Genomic DNA, 25,718 nt, shown 5'->3' on the forward strand with positions numbered 1-25,718 from the left:
AACTAAAATTAAAAAAAAAAGAAAGAAGAGAATCAAATTAACAGTATCAAAAATAAAAAGGGCAATATCACCTCCAAGAAAGAAGAAATTAGAGCAATTATTAAGAGTTATTTTTGCCCAATTATGTGACAAGAAATATGACCATCTAGGACAAATGGATGAATATTTATAAAAATATAAATTTCCCAGATTAACATAAAAGGAAATAGAATACTTAATCCCATATCAGAAAAAGAAATTGAACAAGCTATTAAGGAACTCCCTAAGAAAAAATCCCCAAGGCCAGATGGATTCACAAGTGAATTCTATCAGACATTTAAAGAACAAAAAAATCCCAATATTATACAAACTATTTGGCAAAATAAGCAAAGTAGGAGTCTTACCAAATTCTTTTTATGACACAAATATATTGATTCCCAAGCCAGGAAGACCAAAAACAGAGAAAGAAAACTATAGACCAATCTTCCTAATGAACATAAATGCAAAAATCTTAAATAGAATACTAACAAAGAGACTATAGCAAGTTATCACAAAGATTATTCACTAAGACCAAGTGTGATTATACCAGGAATTCAGGGATGGTTTAATATTAGGAAAACCATCTGCATAATTGACCATATCAACAATCAAACTAATAAAAATCACACAATTATCTCAATAGATGCAGGAAAAGCCTTTGACAAAACAGAATACCCATTATTCCTATTGAAAATGCTAGAAAGTATAGGAATAGAAGGGATTTTTCTCAAAAGAATAAGCAATATATATTTAAACCCATCAGCAATCATCATCTGTAATGGGGAGAAGTTAGACACCTTCACAATAAAATCAGGAGTGAAGCAAGGATGCCCATTATCACCTCTGTTATTTAATATTGCACTAGAAATGCCAGCAGTAGTAATTAGATAAGAAAATGAAATTGAAGGGATTGAAATAGGCAATGAGGAAACTAAACTATCACTTTTTGTAGATGACAGGATGGTATACTTAAAGAATCCTAGAAAATCAACTAAAAAGCTAGTGGAAATAAATTAACAATGTTAGCAAAGTTGTAGGGTACAAAATAAATCCACATAAATCATCAGCATTTCTCTATATTTCCAACAAAACTCAACAGCAAGAGTTAGAAAGAGAAACTCCTTTTAAAATCACTCTAGATAATATAAAATGTTTATGAATCTATTTGCCAAGACAAACACAAGAACTATATGAACACAACTACAAAGCACCTTTCACACAATTAAAACTAGATCTAATTAACTGGAAAAACATTAATTGCTCATGGGTAGGATGAGTTAATATAATAAAAATCACAATCCTGCCCAAATTATGTATTTAGTGCCATACCTATCAAACTCCTAAGAAACTTTTTCAAAGAATTACAAAAAACTATAACAAAGTTCATCTGGAAGAACAAAAGATCAAGAATATCAAGGGAAATAATGAAAAAAAATGTGAAAGACAGTGGCCTAACAGTGCCAGATCTTAAACTGTACTATAAAACAGTGGTCATTAAAATTGACTCTATGATTTCCATGTTTTATTCTAACCTTAGATTTTATTGTTGTTCAATCATTTTGGTTGTGTCCAATGATCTTGACCTCATTTAGGTTTTTTTTGGCAAAGATGCTGGAGTGGTTTGCAATTTCCTTCTCCAGCTCATTTGATAGCCGAGGAAACCGAGGCAAACAGGGTTAATTAAGTGACTTGCTCAGGGTCCTCCAGCTAGAAAGTATCTTCCTGACTCTAGTCTGGGTACTTTATCCACTATGCCACTTATTTACCCTTAACCTCAAGGTAGGCAAAACCAACCAGAACTCATATTCTCTACTCTTCTTCATGTGCATTTCGCTGGGGAGTTACTCATTCGTTTCATCCCGAATCAGAAATGATTCATCTCATTTGTTACGGTTTAAGCTCACAGGACAAAAATGTATAATGCATAGATTTGACTGCCCCACCAAACACAATAGCTTGGAAATCAGAATGCTGACAAATACGTACTGCTCCAGTGAGAAGCTCCAGACTGCTGAAGGAAAGATTGTTTGGTTTTGACTCCATGAGCTGAGGGATGGTGATGAAGCTAAAGTTCACTATAAATGAGAGAATGTTAAACTTAAGGAGCCATGTCAGAAAACTGAAGTACGAGAGAACACTTGTTCCAAATTTGCCACCAATGATCTTGAGGGTCCTCTGCCACACCTGCATCGATTGGAAAAATTCTGACATTGTGCCTCTAAAACGCCGAAAATGCTATAATGAAAAAAAAGCCAAAAAAAAGAGAAAATCAAGTGATAAAATAGCTAGATAATGATTTATCTAGAAGAGAATTAGGGGTTTGGTAGACTATATACTCAACATGGATCAACACTGATATATAGTGGTCAGAAAAGTCATCGTGATCCTGGGCTTCATTGAAAGAGAAGCCCAAGACTTAAAACTTGGCAAGGGATAATCCACCACACTTTCTGCTCCAAGGAGACCAAAATCCTGATTCTGCCACCCATTACTTATCAGATTTTGGACAAGCCTCTGTGGACCTCAGCTTCTTCATCTACAGAATGAGATTTGGACTCAATGATTTCTAAGGGCTCTTCTTAATCCAAATCATATGATTTCTAAAGTCTTTTTGAGTGCTGTGATTTTTAGGGTTCAAGTTACATCTCTAAAATTATGTTCTAGTCTCAGTTCTTCCATTTACCATTTTTGTGTAACTTTAAACAAATCATAATTTATCTGGGGCTCAGCTTCCTACTCTGTAAAATTGGGAATACTAATGCCTTTTGGAACCCTCCCTTTCAGGGATAGTTTGGGGAACAAATGAGATATCTTATGTTGAAGGTTCTTTGTAAAAATAAAGCACAGGGTTATATAGTTAGCTATGCACAATAAAAGCCTGTCAAGTAGCTAGAAAATACAGAGCTGTGGAGAGGTGGTAAATTCTTAATAATGATGATACTACTAGTAGTAATAATAATAACAAACATTTCTACAGTGCCTCATTGAGGGAGTAAATTCTTAATAATGATAATGATGATAATAGATAACATTTATATAGTACTTACTATGTGCCTAGTACTCTGCTAAGTGCTTTATGGTTATTATACCATTTTATCCCCACATCAACTTTGGGAGGTAGGTGCTAATATTATCCCCATTTTATAGATGAAGAAATGTAGGCAAGAAGAAGTTAAATGACTTGCCCAATGTTATACAGCTAGTAAGTGTCTCAAGCTGGATTTGAACGCAGGTCTTTCTGACTCAAGCCTCAGACCTTTATTCACTGTGTAACCTTGCTGCCCCATTAAATTCTTAGTCAGTCATAACTTAGAGGAAATAATGGGAAACAAAATACAAAAATTCAATTGCATAATTAAAATAACTTTTCATTTGAAATAAACTCAGACTTTAGGGGGATACTGATGTTCTAAACAACTCCTGTTTTCCTATCCTTATGCTCCTAAATTGGGAAATAATGGATTTCTGTCACCAGGCAACATTATGTAATTACATTGAGCTTTACAGAGAACCTTGTGTACATCATTTCATTTGATCTTCTTTGATAAATCTGACTTGAGTAATATGGTCAGTAGATACTGATACTCTAGATGTTATGCTCCCATTTTGTAGATGATGAAACTGAGGCTCAGGGATATTAAGTGACTTGCCCAGAGTCACTCAGCTGGTAAATATTAGAGGCAAAATTTGAACCTAGGTCTTATCACTCTAAATGGCTGCTCTTTCTGCTATGGTCCACTGACTCTCCAAGATCAGTCAGGAGAGTTTTCTTTTGGCATCTCTCCAATTCCTATTTGGCACCCCCATCCAGTTATCCCTTTTATTTATCTGCCCCCTCCCCTCCTTCTCCTAAACTCTCTCTCTTCCTCAATAAATAGACTCGCGAGACAAAAGCTGACTTACCAGGAATATTGTACTCAGGCACTTGGTACAACAATTTAACTGAACTGAAAATCTGATTGATCGCTGTTTCTCCAAATTGACATTTTCCCTGTGTGGAATGGAAGAAGAGAGTGACAAACATAGCCATCATCTACATTCTGGCTTGTTTGCCATAGTAGTACCTCTTTTCTCCTAGTACCATGAGGTGTAGTATCAATATCTCAGTGCTTTGGGTAAACTTTCCTTTGGGCAAGAGAACTTTGTCATTTGTCTTTTACTAGAACAGATCTGAACAGCGACATTACCAAAATCCTTTAAAGATGAAGCAAAAATTGAGGCCAACAGAGATAAAGTGACTTGCCCAATATCTTACAATTAATTAATTGTTAGACCTGGAACCAGAACCCAATTTTCCTGAATCTAAATTCAGCAACCTTTCCACCACTGCCTCTTTGTTCTCATTTCTTTATTGCTCTTTCTCTAGGTAGTGAATATCCCCCCAGCAGCAAGATCATTAATTTTCTTCTTTTAACAACTTGCTCAGAATTAGTTAGGCTGTCTTTGGCCAAGCCATTCAGCCTCTATAGTTGCCTCGTCTATAAAATGAGACTGAGTTTTTGCCCTTCCCTGTATCCCTAGCCTGGGTACAAGGTAGGTGCTTCTTACATGCTTACTGATTGTTTGTTAAAAATAAGATTAACTGCTTGGAATCAAGGGATGAGACCAGATGAGCTAAAGAGGTTATACCATCTCTAAGATCTATAATTCTAGCATATTGATTCCAAGCTTTAGATGAAATGATTATTTTTTATAGATATGTTGACTTTCTACTATTTTGCTAAATTCATTATTTAATGGATGAGGATCAATCCATTCTTTTTTTTTAAGCCCTTGCCTTCTATCTTAGAATCAATGGATTCTTTTTGATTATAAATATTTTGGATATCTTTTTATGCCACTTCTTACATGCAACTCCTTTTTTGGTTATAAAATGAAATCAGTTAAATGAAATCCATCATGAATTAGCTCCACAAAGGAAATGTTAAAATAATAATAATAATATAATAATAATAATAATAATATTAAAATGTTGGCAATTCTATTATTTGCTTACTTGTCACATTTCTCCCAATATCATTTATAAATGTTCTTGGAACAATCCAGCTAAGCTAAGTCTCATACCAAGCTTTTTGAAGACACTGTTTCCCCCTCCAAAGCTCTTCATGTGTTTGTGAAGTGATATTGACTGTTATCTTCAATTGTCTTTTTCTGTAACATTTTTATTATGATTTTAAACATCTGACAATTAAGTTTACATTATAAAGTAATATTGCCTTTAGCTGTCATGTCTTTCCACTTTGCAAAGAGATCAAATATTTTCTAGCTGAGATAATGGAAAATTTGTCTCCTCCTAGACATTTTCTAGTCTTATATCAGTTAAATTTCCATAAGAAATTGTGATAATTAGAATCAATGTCTTTTTCTTTCTCTACTTCCTATTTGGTAGTATCAATCATTTATTTGAATAAGGAGGGTTGAAGCTACTATAACTTCCTACTGTCATCTTCTTATCTTTATCCATTCTTCTAGTTTTGGAGTGGATTTTGATTTTTGCTCTAATTGGTTCTTGGTTTGACTCTAAGCCAGCAACTAATTATCACATTGGTAACCCATAATTTCCAACCTAATAATATATTAAAATACTATTAATATTAATATACTGTTAACATATATGGGGGTTAAGTGACTTGTCCAGAGCCACACAGCTAGGAAGTATCTGAGGCCAAATCCAAATCTGTCTCTCAATCCACCGAGCCACCTAGCTGTTCCACCTGCTCACTAATTCAAATGATCAATGCTGAAAATAAGGCCATGACAGATGAACTGAGAGTCAATGTAATGTCCAATATTGCTTCCAGAGGACAGCTGATGCAACATACTTATATCTTTTTGGTAAAGAGTTTTGCATACACTAATAGATACCTTTAGGATGCTGGTTGGTTTGCATAAACTAAAGATGCTTTCATCGTTCTGGTTGGATTGAATGAATTGTTTTCCTTTGTTACTAGGGAACATTCTACTCTGGGGGCAAGAAGGTGGCAGTTTATCATTAAGTAATGACTATAGCAAAAAAAGCATCTGGAACAATCGAGTTAAAGAAAAAAAAATCAGACTATGAAAAAGTTGCCACCCAACAGTTTATTGATGCCTCAACACCTGACAGTTCCAGGTAAGATGCAATACAATTTCCAGCCCAAATAGATGGGAGCTTTACCTTCTCCCAGCCCCATGATATACACCACCATATATATTCTAAGGAGGGAGAATCCTGCAGCTACACCATGTCTTCATCCAAAAAAACAGAAATAAAAAATAAATCCAATCAGTCTTTTTGAATTGTATCTCTAATCTCAGTACTAAACTTCGAAAGGAACTTGTGTCAATTGGGATTTGTCCAAAAAAAAGGTATAAAAATGTAAAATTCTATGATCTACTTTTTAACCTACAAAAACACCACAGAAAGAGTTCATGCTGACAGTGCTCTGAATATCTCTGGGAACCTGAAACTAAAAGCCTTGCTCATCCCAGTGATGTGATCTTGTTGCAGCAATGAATGGAATTTCAGACATTAAAAGAACTTGAGAAATTCTCTCATTCATCCTTTTTACTTTAAAGATGAAGAGAACAAGGCCAAGAAAAAATGAAATCATTTATACTAGGTCACAAAGTAGCAGAGGCTTGACTTTGAAGTCAGGTCTCTTAAAGTCCATAATGGACACCAAACATAAGAAAATAATATGGCCCCAAACATGAGAATTTCAGTGTAAAATATAGACATCTTTTTCTTTCTTCCTTTTCTTCTTTCTTCCTCCTTCTTCTTCTTCTTTCTTTGTCCTCCTCCTCCTCCTCCTCCTCCTCCTCCTCCTCCTCCTTCTCCTTCNCTTCTTCTTCTTCTTCTTCTTCTTCTTCTTCTTCTTCTTCTTCTTCTTCTTCTTCTTCTTCTTCTTCTTCTTCTTCTTCTTCTTCTTCTTCTTCTTCTTCTTCTTCTTCTTCTTCTTCTTCTTCTTCTTCTTCTTCTTCTTCTTCTTCTTCTTCTTCTTCTTCTTCTTCTTCTTCTTCTTCTTCTTCTTCTTCTTCTTCTTCTTCTTCTTCTTCTTCTTCTTCTTCTTCTTCTTCTTCTTCTTCTTCTTCTTCTTCTTCTTCTTCTTCTTCTTCTTCTTCTTCTTCTTCTTCTTCTTCTTCTTCTTCTTCTTCTTCTTCTTCTTCTTCTTCTTCTTCTTCTTCTTCTTCTTCTTCTTCTTCTTCTTCTTCTTCTTCTTCTTCTTCTTCTTCTTCTTCTTCTTCTTCTTCTTCTTCTTCTTCTTCTTCTTCTTCTTCTTCTTCTTCTTCTTCTTCTTCTTCTTCTTCTTCTTCTTCTTTTTTAAAAAAACCCTCACTTTCTGCTTTAGAATCAATACTATGTATCAGTTTCAAGGCAGAGGAGGGCTAAGGAATAGGCAATTGGGGTTGAGTGACTTGCCCAGGGTCATCCAGCTATAAAGTATCTGAGGCCACATTTGAACGTGGATCCTCCCAAATCCAAGCCTGGCCCCCTTGTCACTGAACCACCTAGCTGTACCCCTTCTCCTTTTTTTTTAACTTTAATTTTTTGCCTAAGCATAACATTAATTTTTAAATAATATTTTATTCTCTCCTCTTACATGTAAAAGCAATTTATAACATTCATTTTAAAAAAAAAGTTTTAAGTTTCAAATTCTCTCCCTTCTTCTCATCCTTACTCACTCCTGCCCTTCCCACTCCCAAAGACAATAAGCAATCTAATATAGATTTTACATGAGCAATCATGTGAATCATTTTTCCATATTACTTATTTTGTGGGAGAGATCTTAAATTAAAAAAAAAAAAAGAAAAGAAGAAAGAAAATGACATAATGTTTCAGTCTGCATTGAGCCTCTATCGGTTCTTTTTTGGAGGCCAGATTACTGCCGCTTTCTATTTGTTTCTTATGGAACTCTTCCACTAGGAGGGTCATTTGCCCTCTGAAGAGGCATCTGAAATAGACTATGGGAATTAATATTCAGCTCATAATAGAAGAAAAAGTCTTAATACTTACTTAATTTTCCTCTTTTCCTGCATGGTCAGTGGCTGTTCCCGGATGATTTTGTTTGCATCTCCACTTGTTAAGTTTATAAGAGATACAACCAATCTTTCCTCTGCATAAAGGTCACACACACACACAAAAGAAATGAAACGACTTACAAAAGCAGCAAAAAATCTTCTATAAAACAATAACAACAACTAGAAGAACCACATCATAGGTGAGCTGCTAGAAATGAGAATGGCTCCTAAGGGACTGGAGACAAATACTTAAGCAGAACACAAAGCTATACAACGAAATGAAATATAGTCAGTGACTGAACCCAGAAACTGAACTTAATATTAACTTCAAGCTCAGAGCATTGCATTCACACTCCTCTCAAGTAGTTAGCACATTTCAAAATGCATTAAATTATTTGCATACAATCTTGTCCTTCTAAGCTTTATGACAGTGGTTAATGAGTCTTATTCTTCTCTGTATTCCTTCTAGCCCCTAACTGTGTAAAATGGGTATATAAAATGTCTGTATAATTAATGTGGGGTGAATGGAGTGTTCAAGGAAGACTAATACCCTTGCTAGGAGAAGTTACAGGACCCAACACAGGGCCATTTTCCTCCGTTAGTATCTACCTGCCACCCTGCTTTCACCTGGGACTCCAAGAAGCTATAGCTTGGGCAAACCCTGGTAAACTGCCTTGGCAGATGGGCTAAACCAGGTTGAGGGTAACTGCAAGCCTCCAACCCATCAGTGAGTTATGGGAGTGTCTACCCCAGGCATGTGTAGACCACCCCCTCACTCCTCTAATAATGAGAACAATTTGTTCAATGGCCATAAAGACAAAGGAAGTGGGCACTGTGGAGCACTTAGAACTCAGTTGGATATTGAAGGAACCAAAGTAATCTACTGCATCCCAAGCCATAACCAGCCACCATGACTTGAATGACTCTGTCTCACTTAGAGCCAATTTATTCTTGAGGCAAAATACATCACCAGCAATATGCCACGTTAGTCCTTGTGGAGGACAACAACCACCATAAATAATGTATCAATTTTTTAAAAACAGCCCTTACTTTCCGTCTTAGAACTGATACTAAATATTTATTTCAAGGCAGAAGAGTGAAAAAAGGCCACGCAATTGGGGTTGAGTAACTTGCCCACGGTCACACAGGTAGGAGGTCAGATCTGAACCCAGGACCTTGCATCACCAGGCCTGGTTCTCTATCCACTGAGCCACCTAACTGCCCATATTAATTTTGATTTTTTTTTTACTAAATTGCAAATTTAAAATTATTCTTCTACACAAAAAAAAATCTATTTGAATAATCTGACCTGAAACTAAATTTATATCATTTCAGAAAATATTGAACTGGAACAGCAAAATATTTCTCCAAATTGACTTGAGGTAACCTTATATTTTGTTGAGTTGAAATCTCCAAGAAGAGCATAAATGGGCAATTTGGAGGGTTAAATTTCTCATTCTTATCATTTTTTGCCTTCCACTAGTTATATTCTCTTTTTTAAAGAAAATTTTCTAAACCCTTACCTTCTGTCTTAGAATCAATATCATATATTGGTTCCAAGGCAGAAGAGCAGTAAGAGCTAGGCAATGTGGGTTAAGTGACTTGTCCAGGGTCACACACTAGGAAGTATCTCAGGCCAGATTGGAACCGAGGACCTCCTGTCTCTAGGACTGGCTCTCAACCCAAAGAGCTACCCAGCTGCTACCTGAGTTATAGTCTCTTAGGAAAAGTCACATGCCACAAGATTGGAAGAGGCATAGCAAAGTCACTTATTTTATCCAACAGAGCCATGTCTAGGAATTAGCACCAAGGAAAATCTATAGAGGATAACACTGAAAATGATAATTTTAAAGGATCATGCAAAATTTGCTAACAAATATTTATATTTTGATAGCACCTTTCCATCTTCAGTAGCTAGAAACAACTGAACCTAGCACCTAGTAGACAAGACTATTTCAGCAGCTAGATAGCAGAGTGGATAAGAGCATTCTAGGACCAGAAGTCAGGAAGGATCTTCTTTATAGATTCAAACCCAGCCTCAAACACTATCTGTGTGACCCTGGGCAAGTCACTTAATCCTGGCTGCCTCAGTTTCCTCATCTATTAAATGAGCTGGAGAAGGAAATGGCAAACCGCTCCAGTATCTTTGCCAAGAAATCCCCAAAGAGGTGTATAATCAGAAATCTTGAACCCTTGGACTTCATCCCCCAGAAGTCCTTCAGTATTTCCCAGAATTCCCTTTAATCTCTCTACCACATTGTGTGGTCCTGTTTTGTATATAGTTGTGGGTAACTCCACCTCTCTCTCTCTTTTTCTGCGTGCACAGCTGGGAAAGGAGACACCTTTACTCTAGCTTTTTTTTACCTTAGTTATTATTAATAAATCTTATTAAATATAATATTTTGAGATATTGTATATTGATTTTAATCTTTACAGACATCATGAAGCATCAGACATGACTGAAAAAAATTGAGCAAAAGACAAGGATAAGGAGCAGAACTAACAGACTACCAGATACCCTTGTCTGCTTCCTCCTTGGAAGGGCCACATAATTGGTAAGTTTTTCTCCAGACTGGCTCTCCCCACCCCACTCCTAGGGGATAAGATTCTTAGAGATGACTTCAGAATTTCTTTGGGGCTCTCTCTTATGAGATAGAATCCAATAGTTGGTATCTGCCTCACAGATTGGGGGTTGGTGTTTTCCATCTTCCTACCTGATCAATAGAATTGATCTTAATTACTTTTGTGTTATTTTCACATCCTGAATTACAAAACTGATTTTAGGGTACTCAGGTTGCTTGCCTTGGACTTGTTTCATGATATTTACTCCAGTCATCAAAATTGCTAGTTATGACTCTGCCAGGCAACCCTTTAAATCAAGATCATTGAATCAATCATCTAGTATTAAGCACCTACTAAGTGCCAGGGATTATATCATCATAAAACCTATCCAAGTATGTCTTTCCTAGCATACAAAGATATTTGTTGTTGTAATTGTTTCGGTTGGATCTGATTCTTTGTAATCCCATTTAGGGATTTTCTTGGCAAAGATACTGGAATAGTTTGCTGTTTCCTTCTCCAGCTCATTTTGCAAATGAGGAAACTGAGCAGGGTTAAGTGACTTGCCCAGAGCCACCTAGCTAGTGAATGGATGAGGCTAGGATTTGAACTCAGGTCTTCCTGACTCTAAGCTCAGAGCTCTATCCACTGAATTATCTAGTTGCCCATCCAAAGACAGAGATACCATAAATTCTAGGGGCAAGCTGGACTTCTAGACCAATGGACTGACCTCTAATGTCATCAACAAGATGGCACTTGGAACAATATGAATCCAAAAATGCCTTTCTCAGGGGCATCTGGGTGGCTCAGTGGATGGAAAGTCAGGCCTAGAGACGGGAGGTCCCTGGGTTCAAATCTGGCCTTAGACACTTCCTAACTGTGTGACCCTGGGCGAGTCACTTACCTCCCATTGCCTACACCTTACTGCTCTTCTGCCTTAGAACCAATATATAGTATTGATTCTAAGACAGAAGGTAAGGGTTTTTAAAAAATGCTTTACTCCAGCATCTAGCCTGGGTCTAGAGTATAATTACCTCAGAAAGACCAGTCAGAGACTATCCTGACAATAAACTTATATAATTCAGATATTTGGGTTTTAATGGTAAGTCCTTTGATTTAGAAAAGGTTTCCCAGGAGAAAGTGTCTTTCAAAACTTTGATATATCGTTCATGAAATGATTTTCTAAATGCCTCCTTTTCTCTACCCCCTAATAAATCACACAAAAACCTACCTTGCTTTGTTTTTTCAGCAGCATACAGTAAAGTAAGATCTTCATCAAACCAGTTCCTTTTCCCTCCAACATAATTAACTGTAAAAAAAAGTGTAAAACTGTAAAAATCAAACAAACTATCTTGATACAATTAGTACTACAATTAGCAAACAGCTTGTTGTCAGGTTTGATGCGTTTCAATTTAATATTGTATTACTTTTTATATTATTAAGTGCTATAGTTTTATTAATAGAAAAATAAAAGCCCCATTTAAAAAAACCTTCTAATTTGTTCAACATTTTAGATTTGTTAAACCAAAAAAAAAACAATTAATAGTAATGTGATGAAATTACTTTTCTTAAAACATGAGTTTTGAGGGGATAGGTTGCACAGCTAGGCCTGGAATTGGAATGACAGGTTCAAATCTGTCTTCAGATACTTCCTAGTTGTGTGACCCTGGGCAAGTCACTTAACCTCAATTACCCAGCCTTTTACCGTTTTTAGTATCGATTCTAAAAGTCAGAAGGTAAGGGTTTAAAAAAACCCAACTTATAGATTTTGTACATATGAATGCTACCAACAAAGGACTGTCTACCTGGATATGCCTGGAGTTAATAGATTTTGAAGAACTAGAAAAGAGGGAGAATCATAGTGTAAACTTGGTCCATCCAGTCCTTTTCTTCTTTCCTCATCCCAGCTGACCCTCAAATGCTCTTCCAAATTTATTTCTATAATTCTTTCTGCTCTTGTTTCAAATCCTTACTCCATTCTATACTCCTTTTGATTGACTCTGAGTGACTTTTTTTTAATAACCTTTACTTTCTGTCTTAAAATTGATAATAAGTATATATTCTAAGGCAGAGGTGAAGTAAGAGCTAGGCGACTGGGGCTAAGTGACTTCCTAGAGTCACATAGGAAGTGTCTGAGACCAAATTTGAACCCAAGACCTTCTGTCTCTAGGCCTGGCTCTCTATCCATTGAGCCACCTAGCTGCCCCTTTGAGATACTCTTTTAAAAAATTGTGACCCAAGGCTCTGTTTCCTTTCCAGAAAAGAGGCTACTACCCAAAAGGGAATCCCAAACCATTCCTCAAGACTCCATGCTGATACAAATGTCACTGGCCCCAATATGGCCCCAGATAGAACTCGTAACATCTAGGGCAGGAGTCGGCAACCTTTTTGGCCGTGAGAGCCATAAACGCCACATTTTTAAAAATGTAATTTCGTGAGAGCTGTACAGTGCTCACAGGGCGCGCTCCTGTAACAACGCCTGAAAAAAAATTGACTTTATGGCTCCTGCAGAAAGAGCCATATCTGGCCCTCAAAAGAGCCAGATATGGCTCGAGAGCCATACATTGCCAACCCCGATCTAGGGGAATATTTTTTAGGAAACGGGCTTATATTAGTGGAGCCGGTCTACTAACAGAGCTCATCCCTCTCCAAGTCATCAACTAAACTTTGTTTTATAGGTTATTACTTGAATAACTTGGTCATAGGTTCACAGAATGTTAGAGCTAGAGCAAACCTTGGAAAAATATTCTCTTCCAATCTGCTCATTTGACAAAGATTCAAAGGCCTAGAGAGATTCAAGTTCTTGCTCCAGGGAGTCACAGATACAGAATGGTGGAACCAGGAGCAGAACTCAAGGCCTTTTGACTTCCAGACCATTGGTCTTCTCTTTCACCCTACTGCCTCCACATTTGCCTAGTTTTCTGAAATTAAGGATGGATCTCTATGGCAGTGGAGGTTTGGAGTTTAGCAACTGCTAGTTCAGCTGTGGAATAAACAAAGCAAAAACACTCAGCCCTGAAATAAAGAAAATAGATGTGCATGTGCATACAAGCTGAATTCAATTATAAATGAAACCTAAAAAATTCACATGGCATATATACATTTTCCTCTAGAGAGCTTATCTAAAAAAATCAAGTTCCATTTTGCTAATAATTTTAAAAATTAGATGTAACAATATATGGGATTTATATTTTGTATCTATGTACACACATAAATATTCCATATTTTTCATCTGCTTTTAAAACTGAAGTAAATTTTAATTAATTTTGATTTGAGATTTTAAAAAGTCCTAGGCTATGCCTTGAAATAAGTCAAAATAGCCTAGGGTACGTAGATACATGCATAGACACATATAATATTTATGTATGTTTATCTATGTATACGGGTGCATTTCTATTTATAGATATGTTTATATCTCTAGAGATCTATAGACATATAGATATGTTTCCATACAGATATAACACGTTTCTATACAGATAGAATACTTTCATATATTTGTTTGTTTAGATAAATGTTTGTTTCTATAGAATGCCAGACAGACATATATAAACATATATGGCCAGCCACACACACACACGCATATGTAGAGAGAGAGACAGACAGATAGACAGAGACAGAGGGAGGGAGAGAAGATAGATTCGGTGAATCAGAGATAGATTCAGAGAAAGAAAGAAACAGAGTCAGAGAGGAGGGATAGATAGATTCAGAGAGCTGGGGGGAGAAAGAGGGAGAGAGCAAGAGAGAGACAGAGATAGAGAGGGAGAAACAGCAAGCGCACAAAAGAGAGTAAAAGACAGAGAGAGAAAGAGAGAAGAAGAGGGAGAGAGAGAGAGAGAGAGAGAGAGAGAGAGAGAGAGAGAGAGAGAGAGAATCAGGTGAGGAATTAGGATCATAGATTGGAATCAGGAAGGCTTCTTGGAGATCATTTAGTCTCATTATATAAATGAAAAAAATGAGGGCTTAAAATTGCCAGGATTTAAACACAGGTTCTCTTACCCTAAATCCAATGATCGTTCTATTGCACTACAAAAAAGAAAAGTAATGATTGTACCCATACTTATCAAGAACCTTTCCTCCTCCTCTTATTTTCTATTCTTTTTTGAGCGTTCTAATGGGATTCACAAGTATATGGTCTCATGAAATTGTATAAACCAAAGGAAGTGTAACACCCTTACAGCCCAGGCCCCTTAGGAGAAGGATGTTTTGCAGCATTACCTATTACATTTGAATAAGTCCCAGAGAACTTAGTTGAGTAATCACGGTTGTGAAAAGCCTGAGAGAAAGTTATGGAGATGGAATTTGAAAACCTGCTTAATCGACTCTCCTTTTTGGAGGCTGGATCCTTAGCAGGCTCATCCTCTGTCATTTCAATTTCTATATCCGGTGAAATTTTGTCAAGGTTAATAACACTTTTCTGCCCTTTGTTTTGGGATGAACTAGGCCACAGAGACCTTGGCATTTTGGAAATGGGGATGTTCAACATTTATGAGGCTTTCTTTTCTTAGGTCTTTGCTCTCTATTCTCCTTTCTCTTTCTGAAAACTTTAGCAAACATTGGTTTTTTTCTGGGTTCTGATCATCTGTTTTATCAAGGATGGTACTCAGTTCTTATGATTTTATTCTTAGTCAAAGCTAGAGTGTCAAGGAAGTTAAATTGTCTATATTTTCCCAAACACAGAAAAATAATTTTAAAAGCAATTTAAAAATTAAGTCCAACATCCATGAGCTGGCGTGCTTTCCAAGAGGATAGATGGCTCTCTAATGGTATCTAGGTAAGAAAGCTGAAACAGAATTCTTCATTATAGACTAAAGGATTCTAGAAACAGAAGGTAGAGCTTCTAAAGTATTCCTAATAGTCAGCTTGCATCTATTAAGTGCCGACCACATGCCTGGCACTGTGCTAAGAGATGTGGATATAAAGTAAGATAAAAAGAAAGTCTTGGCTCCAAAAGAGCTCACTGTCCGGGGGGGAAAACAACATACCAACAGCTATGTATAAATAGGATACGTACAAGGTAAATTGGAAATAATCACAAGGGAAAGCATTCAGATTAAAAATGTGAGGAAGGGGATGGATCAGTGGTTCAGTAGATAGAGAGTCAGGCCAAGAGATGGGAAGTCCTGGGTTCAAATAGCTTTAGATACTTCCCAGCTGAAAGATCTGGGCAAGTCACTTGACCCCAGCTGCCTAGCCCTTATTTGCTCTTCTGCCTTGGAACCAATACTTAGAAATAATTCTAAGAGAGAAATTAAAGGTTTAAAAAAAAATCAGAGACATGGATAATGTGGAAATATGTCTTGCATTACTTCATATGTTTCCAGCTGGATAGAGAAAGAATGGGGGGAGGTAGGGGATTTAGAATCTAAAATAAAGATCAAATTGAAAAATAAAGGGGCAGCTGGGTAGCTCAGTGGATTGAGAGTCAGGCCTAGAGACGGGAGGTCTTAGGTTCAAATCTGGCTTCAGACACTTCCTAGCTGTGTGACCCTGGGCAAGTCACTTAACCCCCATTGCCTAGCCCTTACCACTCTTCTGCCTTGGAGCCAATACACAGTATTGATTCCAAGGTGGAAGGTAAGGGTTTTTGATAAACAAACAAATGAATGAATGAATGCATGAGTGAATAAACAAATAGATAAATGAAAAATAAATAGCTAAATGAATGAATGAATGAATTGAAAAATAAGCAGCCTGAGAAAGGCTTCTTGTAGAAGGTGAGACTTCAGGTGAGATTTGAGGGAAGCTAGGCAATAAGTATAAAGGTTACATTATGAAAAAAAAAAGATATATTAAAAGTTATGCTATCTGAAGTAAGACTTAAAGACATATAATGGTAGTTAAAAAAATAAACCCTTACCTTCTATCTTAGATTCAATATTGTGTGTTGGTTGGTAAAGGGCTAGGCAATGGGGTTAAGTGACTTGCCCAGGGTCACATAGCTAGGAAGTATCTGAGGCCAGATTCAAACCCAGGATATTCCATCTTTTGCCCAGGGTCACACAGCAAGGAAATGTCTGACAATCAGATTTGAACCCAGAAACCCCTGTCTCTGAGCCTGGCTTTCAATCTACTGAGCCATAATGAGAGTTTTACAGGGAAATATTGATGCATTTTGGTCAGATTCTGCCTCCATCCCTATATGGAAGAAGAGACAGGTAGATAGGAATTATTAGAATGACTGATAGATCCATTAGCCCAAAGGAAGTCCACCATCCCGTGTAGTTGTCTTATCCTTATCTGTCTTTCTCATAAATGCCATATTCAAAAGATGCTTGGGAGTTGTGGGTTCATTTAAAAAAAGGTTTATTTCCTTCTCTTTCCCCAAGTCTAAAACATGACTGCTTGTAACCACTGCTCATGCTTAACACTAGCCTGCAGTTCTTATCAGGGAGAGCTTTTTTCCTGGATCAATGATGGACACTGCTATACCTCCCAGTAGCAGGACAGAGAGCTGAGCAATTGGCTAGCCAGTGAAACTGACTGGCACGATGCAGCGACGCTGGTCTCCTCGCTCCTCTCCTCTGGCACTCAATGTCCCAACACCATTCCCTTCCACTAACTATTTCCCCAGATGCTTAGCACAGAGCCTGGCACATAGTCAGACGCTTAATAAATGCTTATCAGTCGTCTTTATTCCCCCTTTCTGCTCCCACCAAAACTTATCTCTGATAGATTGTGTTTGAAAGAATTTATCAGATAACGTTTTATGATGATTAACTAATAATCTTTTCTGGGTAATATGATGCTTTAACTCTATTAAAAATCTCTAGCCTACTGGATATGATTCTTAAGGGATAAGGCGGACAGATAAGATGTTTTTGGCCATCTCGAGTCATTCAACCAAGAATTATGTTATGATGACCAATTTTTATGGTCTTAGGTTTATGAATCTATGACCAGTTCATAAGGCCAATATCCCCATCAGCACATCCCTTCTCTTCATTCTTTGCCACCTTATCTAGGCCTGTCTTTGAGGCTCAATATTCCCTCCTCATTGATCCTCTGTCTTCTATTTAAAAGACCCTGAGCTGAACTGAGTGTTAGCGTCCTGCACCTCTCCAGTGGCTTGAGATAAGTTTAAAATTCAACTCCGTGAGGCGGTCAGGTGGCTGACTGAATTGAGAGCCAGGCCAGATCAAGGGGATGTCCATGAATTGGGGAATGGCTAAACAAATTGTGGTATATGATTACGGTGGAATACCACCAAGCCATAAGAAACGATGAGCAAATTCATTTTTATTTTTTTATTTTTATTTTTTTGCAAATTCATTTTTAAAAAGCTTAGAAAGAGTGAGATAATGAAGAGTGAAAAGTAGAATCAAGAAAATATTATATACAGCTACTTTTAAAAAAATGAAATGTTTAATTTAATTAATTTAATATTTGAAGAATTTCATTTTTTAATATTTGGAGAATAACTTGTGGATGTTCATTTCTGGAGAATGAACTGAGAAGTGGAAACATGAAAGACATAATCTATATGTGTTCCTGGAAAATGCTTTCTATGATATGGGGAGAAGAGGAAGGAGCTAGACAAAAAGAATAAATAAACAATATTAAAAAAAAGAAAAAAGAAAAGAAAGCCAAGCCTAAAGAGAGGAGGTGCTGAGTTCAAATTCAGTCTCAAACACTTAGCTCTTTGACTCGGGGCATGTCACTTAACTCCAATTGCCTAGCTTTTACTGCTCTTTTGCATTGGAACTAATACTTAGCATTGAGTCTAAGACAGAAGGGAAGAGTTTTTAAAAAATAAAATAAAATTCAACTTCAGTTTTCAGTTCTTTGGTCATTAAAAAAAATCTTACCTGTATCTCCCATATACTCATCTTCTCTTCCCAAGTACTGGTTTCCATAAGCTCCATCTAGTCTGCTTTCATCCTCATAGGCACTGTTTCCTATTAATACAGAGAATAAAGAAAAATAGAAGGGAGGAAAGGCACTTTCAATCAACTGAATAATATGTATGGAGATAAAAACATACTTTTCTAGGCACTCTTCTATTTAAAAAGTTATTGATGTTAAGGGGTAATGGGACAAAAGTAAAAACCTATTGATATTAAACATAAAAATATGTCCTTGACCTCAAGGAGTTCACAGTCTAATGAGAAAAGGTAAGGGTTTAAAAAAAATAAGGGTTATAAAAAAATTACTTTAAAAAAGAGAGGAAGAGAAGGGGGCAACTGGGAGGCTCTGTGGATTGAGAACCAGGCCTAGTGACAGGAGGCCCTGGGTTCAAATCTGGCCTCAGATACTTCCTGGCCGTGTGACCCTGGACAAGTCACTTAACCCCCATTGCCTAGTCCTTACCATTCTTCTGCCTTGGAACCAATACACAGTATTAATTCTAAAATGGAAAGTAAGAGTTTTAAAAAAATAAAATAAAATAAAATAAAAAGAAAAGAAATACTTTTTTCTCTCACTTCCTTACTGTTCCTTGTATCTCCTTCACTTTCTTCAAATGCTTACATTATTCAGTCAACAATCAGTTATTCAATTGTGATTATTCTATATTTCCAGGTCTTAAGGTTAGACTGAGTTCTGATACCATGCTTCCTTTATGTGGACTTCCCTGACTAGGCCAGACCAACAGGAACTTTCCTCCTTTCTGAAGAAAGTCCTGCTCTGAGGGGCTCCTGTTCTGGGCATCCTGTACTTGCCTCAGGGGGCAGCTATTTTTGTTTCAGCACATAGATATCTTATCTCCTTGACTCAACTATAAGTTTTAAAAGAGAAAAGACTGTTGGCACACTTTTCTCTCCTCTTCCTCAAGGTCTCCACAGTGCTTTGGGCATAGTAGAGGCTTGCTATGAATTGACAAGAAAGAGAAAATGACATATTCTGCTCTTTTGCAATTAATTGGCCAAACATTTTGTTAACTAAAATCACTGCAATTCTTGTAAATGTTATTGGCTCTTTTTTCAGGTGTCTCTGTTTCATCTTCCCAGCTAGCCTATCTAAATTAGCATTTATATAGTGCTTTATGTGACAGTCCTCAATTTTTTTCCTCTCAATGCTCCTAAAATTATTCAGTGCCCCAAAAAACTTTTGTTTATTTGGATGGTATCTATCACCATTTATTGTTTTAAAAATTAAAGTTGATGAGCTTTAAAAAAAAATAAACCTATTACATATTAGCATAAATCGCATTTTAAGGAAAAATAAATTTTCTAAAATAAAAAATTCAGTGAGGAGTGACATTGTTTTATTTTTATTTTTTGTAAATCTCAGATGTCTGGAAGACAACTGGAATCTCATATCTGCATTTGTACTTAATTTGTTGGTGATGTGTTACAATATGTTGTTTTGGTTGAAGCTTATCAAGAAAATCTGGCCTCACACAGGCATGTTGTTGAAGAAGGAAGTATTTTAATAGGCAAATAGCATCTTAGTATTATTATGAGAATATTTTTAATCTTATGGACCCTTGGTTGGAATTACTGCTTTAAGTTTTGCAGTACACCTTGCAAAAATTCTCACTTTATCTTTCCAATAACTCTGGGAGGTAGAGAAGCTGTTATTATTGTATTTTTCCTTTTTTGCTTTTTATTATTCCCATTTTACAGATGAGAAAACCGAGGCAGAGTAAGCTTCAGTGATTTTCCCAGGGTTTTAAAGCTAGTAAATATCTAAGGTCAAAGTTGAACTCATTTCTCTGATGCCAGTTCTGGCATTCTATCCTTGTATAACACAACTACCTTTTAAACTCCTAGAGGAGAAGGACTAGGTCTTACATCATTTGTAGTTGCAGAAAATACTGAATAATACATGTTTCCTGGCTGTCTAAATCCCACTAAATTGAGTTAAACTAAGATGATGAAAATAATAATGCATTTTTTATTTACTAATACTCAACAGTATACTCTTTCTGAGAATATGTTTAATTTCTTGGGAGGTCACAATCCTATGAAATTGGTCTTGGGAAACACTTAACTGTATCCGCCATCTGGATCTGATCCAGGGTGTTGGATGTACTGAGACGCAGGCTGTCTTGTGGTCATTTGGAAGGATTCTGGGTAATCTTGACTCCTTCTCCCAGGGGAACCTGAGGTCCTGTCATGAGGATGATGGAAAGAAGGGCGCCTCTGAAGGACTCTATTGCGCAACCTGGGAGAAAAGTCCAGAAGGATAACTTTTGTTACTCACCCTATAGTATGATTTGACAAAATTAATAAAGTTTCATACACTTTGTAAACAGCGGAATCTGTTGAACAAGGCTTTCTTCAGAAGCACATTTACTTCTTGGGTGGTGGTGGGGGTCTTGGGACTCGGGCAGATAGAACTACATCATTGATGATAAATTTTAGATGTTCTATCTAGGGGAAAGAGCCCTGATCCCAATTTAGGTCCATTTTGTGGGAACAAAAGTGGCCACAACATATAACCATATACGTAGATGTATTTGACCCAAGTCAAATAATTTTGATTAATCCCACAGTCTATATTGTCAGGTTTTTTGTTTATTTGTTTTTTTGCAAGGTTAAAGCAAAAATCTAATTCAAATCCAGGACAATTCTGAGGAACTTATGAGAAAGAATGCTATCCACATTCAGAGAAAGAACTGTGGGAATAGAAACACAGAAGAAAAACAACTGCTTGATTATATGGATAGATGGGCATATGATTGGGGATGTAGACTCTAAACAATCATCCTAGTGCAAATCATAATGATATGGAAATGGGTCTTGATCAATGACACATGTAAAACCCAGTGGAATTGCTAGTTGGCTATGAGAGGGGGATGGGAGGATGGGAGGGAAAGAACATGAATCATGCAACCATGGAAAATATTCTAAAATAATTAAGTAAAAATTTTCAAATCACACACAAAAAAAATCTAATTCAATTCAACACAGAATGTAAAGACAAAAGAGAAAACAGTTCTTGTCCTCAAGAAGCTTACATTCTATTGGGGAAATACCACATGTAGATAAAGAAGTAAATACAAAATTATTAGAGGAAGGTCCAAATGCAGAGAAAGAGGAGGATATTGTCAGTTTTATTGGCATATAGGGGGCAAAATTGCTCCTGATAATTGCTTTCATTTCTTTTTCATTTATTCTAAATTAAATTTTTTCATTTTTGATACTGGTAACTTGATATTCTTTCTATTTTCTTCTTTTTTTTTCTTAAAACCCTTACCTTCCGTCTTGGAGTCAATACTGTGTATTGGCTCCAAGGCAGAAGAGTGGTAAGGGCTAGGCAATGGGGGTTAAGTGACTTGCCCAGGGTCACACAACTGGGAAGTGTCTGAGGACAGATTTGAACCTAGGACCTCCCATCTCTAGGTCTGGCTTTCAATCCACTGAGATACTCAGCTGCATCCTCTTTCTATTTTCTAAATCAAATTAACAAACAGTTTATATATTTTATTGTCTTTTTTCATCAAAAACTAGCTTTTAGTTTTATTAGTTAATTTTTTAAATTTTAAAATTTTCCTCATAAGATCTTTGGTTTGGGGGGGTTTCTTTTTGGGGGGGTATTTAATTGGAAGTTTTTGATTTGTTGTTTTTCTAGGGTTTTTTAGTTGCATATCAAATTAATTGATTTAATCCTTCATTTTTATTTGTATAAGTCAGTGATGGTGAACCTTTTAGAGATGGAGTGCCAGGCCTTCCCCCCATTACACCCCCCCAGACCAAGTGCTGTTCCCATCCCCCACAACTTCACCACCCCCTTACCCCACAAAAGGGAGGGAGGAAGCTCCCATGGGCTATTAGGTAGAGGGGCAGGGGAAGTGAGGAAAGTCCTCAGGTACATGAAAAGAGGAAGAGGAACAGCTCCACTCCAAGTCCCTCTGGCTTTCTAGTAACAAACTCTGGTAGGTGACTTTAGGTATGCCCACAGAGAGGGCTCTGCATGCCCTTTTGGGCACATGTGCCATAGGTTCGCCATCACTGATATAAGTGCTTCCCACTGACTTTACAGTCTAATGACTAGCCTCTACCCTATTGCTATCAGGCTCTTAACACTTACCCTCTGCCCATTTCTGGGTTTTCTGGAAAGGAGTAATCATGACTGTTCTTACTTCCTTGGTAATATGCACTCCCCCAATTATCTGGAGAGTCCAGGTCGTTTTTAGCATCTGGATAGTCTGAAATTCCCAGTGAATCTGGATAGCTCTGATTATTTCTGGTTCTTAAAAAGTCTGGATTGTTTCTGGAGCCTACATAGTCCTTGGCACTTCTGTAATCTGAAGTGCCCAGGGAATTTAAGCGATCTGGATAGTTCTTGGAATTTGAACTAGAAGCATGGCTCCCAACACGTTGATAATTTGTACTCTCTCTGAAGTTTCCAAAGTCCTTGGCCCCAGAATAATCTGGAGTCATTGGGAAGTCCAGGGAGTCTGGGTTATGCCTGGACCTTGAATGATGGGAACTATCCCTAGAATATAAGTAGTCAGGAGTATTCTGGGATCTTGAAAAGTTCGTATTTGGATATGAATCTGGATATTCCTCATGATTCCTAGATCTTAGATTGTATGGATAGTCCTGGCCCCCAGAATAATCTGGACTGTTCATGTCATTAGGATAGTCCGGATAATTGTGAGTGTTTGAATACTTTGCATTGTTCTGGGGCTTCTGGTTATCTGCATTTTTCCTGGAATATGAATAGTCTGGAGTGTTCCGAGAACCTAGATTTTCTCTGGAATTGGGGAAGTCTGGGTAATCAGGATCTTCTTCATATCCTCGGTTCCTATAGAAGGAAGTCATGTTGGAGAAGATTCTTCAGAATGATGTATTAACACTTCTCTTAACCCAAGATCTTTCCTCAGTCAGCAGTTCCTCCTTCTTAGCCTGAAAAATGAGAGACAAAGAAACAAAGACAGAGAGAGAAAGAGAAAGTAGCTTAGTTTCTTCTCACTGGCAAGAGGCTATGCATGAGTCAGATGAGCCAAAGTGTTCTCTTCAAAGTAGGAAATCATTCATGAGTCCCATTAGAAGGGTCACTATATCAAAATACCAGCTAAAAAAACCAACACTTACAAGAAGAATCAGAAGTTAATGTTGCCTCACAGACATAGCGGATGGATTCATTTCTATACTACGATTATTCAGTGAGAACTTTAATTTTTTCCTTCCTTTTAAAAAAAAGTTTGCAAAGCACTTTATAAATATTTCATTTGGGAGGAAAACCTCAGTTTACTGGTGAAGAAACTGAGGCAGACAGAAGTTATGTGTTTTGCGCAGAGTTACACAGTAGCTAAGGCAAGATTTCAACTTGGGTCTTCCTGGCTCAAGGTCCATCCTTCCACACTTTGAATTTCTTTCTGTGTGTATCTCCCACTGCTGTCACACCTGCCTAGAATGTTCTCTCCTACACTCTGCCTCTTAGAATCCTTAGCTTCCTTTTAAGACCCACCTTGGGCACCATCCCCTCCACTCAACCTTTTCTGGAACTCTTTCCTCTTCCCCCAGTTGTCTCTCTCCTCATACTACCTTGTATTTGTGTGTGCACACTTTTCTCCACAAAACCCTACTTTAGAGGAATCTACTCCACAAAGTCCTGGATTGTAGAGGCAATCCTGGTTTCTGGAAGGTTATGACAGAGAAGCATAAATTCTTTTTTTTTTTTTTTTAAACCCTTACCTTCTGTCTTGGAGTCAATACTGTGTATTGGCTCCAAGGCAGAAGAGTGGTAAGGGTAGACAATGGGGGTCAAGTGACTTGCCCAGGGTCACATAGCTGGGAAGTATCTGAGGCCAGACTTGAACCTAGGACATCCCGTCTCTAGGCCTGGCTCTCAATCCACTGAGCTACCCAGCTGCCCCCAAAAGCATAAATTCTAGTAGATTTTATTATGTTAGAAAATGTTTGAGAATAATCCCAGCTGCAAACTACATCTGCTTTCCAAGGTCTAGCCCAGGACTGATGGATTCCTTGACCATGGAAACCCCAAGAAACAAAGAAAAAGACAAAATGCACTTGAGTCCTACTTGCCTCCTTTTTGATTTTTCTGATAGCATGAAGGGTGGTGGGAAAAGAGGCATAGAGTGCTAGAAATCACAGCTCTTAGAGTAGTCATATCAATCATGTTTGACTCTTCATGACCCCATTTGGGGTTTTCTTGACAAAGAAACTTGGAGCAGTTTGCTATTTCCTTCTCCAGCTCATTTTCAAGATGAGGAAACTGAGGCAAATAGGATTCAGTGACTTGCCCAGGGTCATATAACTAATAAGTATCTGAGACCTGATTTGAACTCAGATCTTTCTGACTCAAGGCTGGGCACTCTAACCATTGGACCACCTAACTCCCCTTAGATTAGCTATATATACATTAATGTGACTGCTTCTATTCTACCTATGTAATCCATTTCCAGTACTCTAGGAAGTGAATTCTATCAATCTTGACATTCTCACCTCCAAATGAAACCAAAAGACAAAGTTGCTTTTATTAACAAAAGAATAATTCGTAAGTGCTCATTGAAGAGGTAGATATAAAGGAGTTGGTAGAGTTAGCTTTATCCCAAAGTAACCAAAACATTGTTTAAAAAGTAACAAAAGGGGGCAGCTGGGTGGCTCAGTGAATTGAGAGCCAGGCCCAGAGATAGGATGTCCTGAGTTCAAATTTGGCCTTAGATACTTCCTAGCTGTGTGACCCTGGGCAAGCCACTTACCCCCAGTTGCCTTGCCCTTACTGCTCTTCTGCCTTAGAACCAATATAGAGTTTTGATGCTAAGACAGGAGGTAAGGGTTTAAAAAAAAAGGTAACAAAAAAATTATTTAAAAGGATATTTGGTCATCTCATGATTACTTGCAAAAAGAACATGCTAATATAGTAATTGCAGCTTTGGGGCCAATATTTGTTACAGAGGATGATGGGATGGAAACTTTCTATAATGAACTCAATGTAAGCTTCCAAATTAAATCAATGAATACTTAACCTGTGTGACTTCAAAGCAAAGTGAACATAGGTGAGGGGTGGTTTAAAAAAATGTTGGAAAATATGGTTCACAACAGAACAATTTATAGGATAAAACCAGCCCTATAAAAACAAACAACCTGGAAAGACTCGAAAACTCTGATCATCCCAGTGATTCCCCATGAATCCAGAGGACTGACAATGAAGCATGTGGCCCATACTCTGTGACAGAGAGGAATCAAGAAGCAGAATGAGATACACATTTCTGGACTTATTGGATG

The 25,718-nt window shown here is 37.3% G+C and overlaps 1 protein-coding gene across 1 annotated transcript in view; it reads right to left on the minus strand.

Annotated features, from left to right (window-relative positions):
- The window catches only part of TMC5 (transmembrane channel like 5), a 75,723-nt gene extending 52,435 nt beyond the window's left edge, over nt 1–23,288 (minus strand). The window contains exons 1-7 of the mRNA XM_044657465.1: nt 22,552–23,288; nt 20,510–20,694; nt 18,384–18,473; nt 11,810–11,887; nt 8,015–8,114; nt 3,922–4,009; nt 2,005–2,253 (exon numbers count right to left, since the gene is read on the minus strand). Of these exons, the coding sequence (XP_044513400.1) occupies nt 2,005–2,253; nt 3,922–4,009; nt 8,015–8,114; nt 11,810–11,887; nt 18,384–18,473; nt 20,510–20,694; nt 22,552–23,288 (1,527 nt within the window). The remainder of the gene's footprint in view (nt 1–2,004; nt 2,254–3,921; nt 4,010–8,014; nt 8,115–11,809; nt 11,888–18,383; nt 18,474–20,509; nt 20,695–22,551) is intronic.
- Nucleotides 23,289–25,718: the final 2,430 nt, after the last annotated feature.

Source organism: Gracilinanus agilis, chromosome 1 (genome assembly GCF_016433145.1).
Source record: "Gracilinanus agilis isolate LMUSP501 chromosome 1, AgileGrace, whole genome shotgun sequence".
In the NCBI taxonomy this organism is placed as follows: domain Eukaryota; kingdom Metazoa; phylum Chordata; class Mammalia; order Didelphimorphia; family Didelphidae; genus Gracilinanus; species Gracilinanus agilis.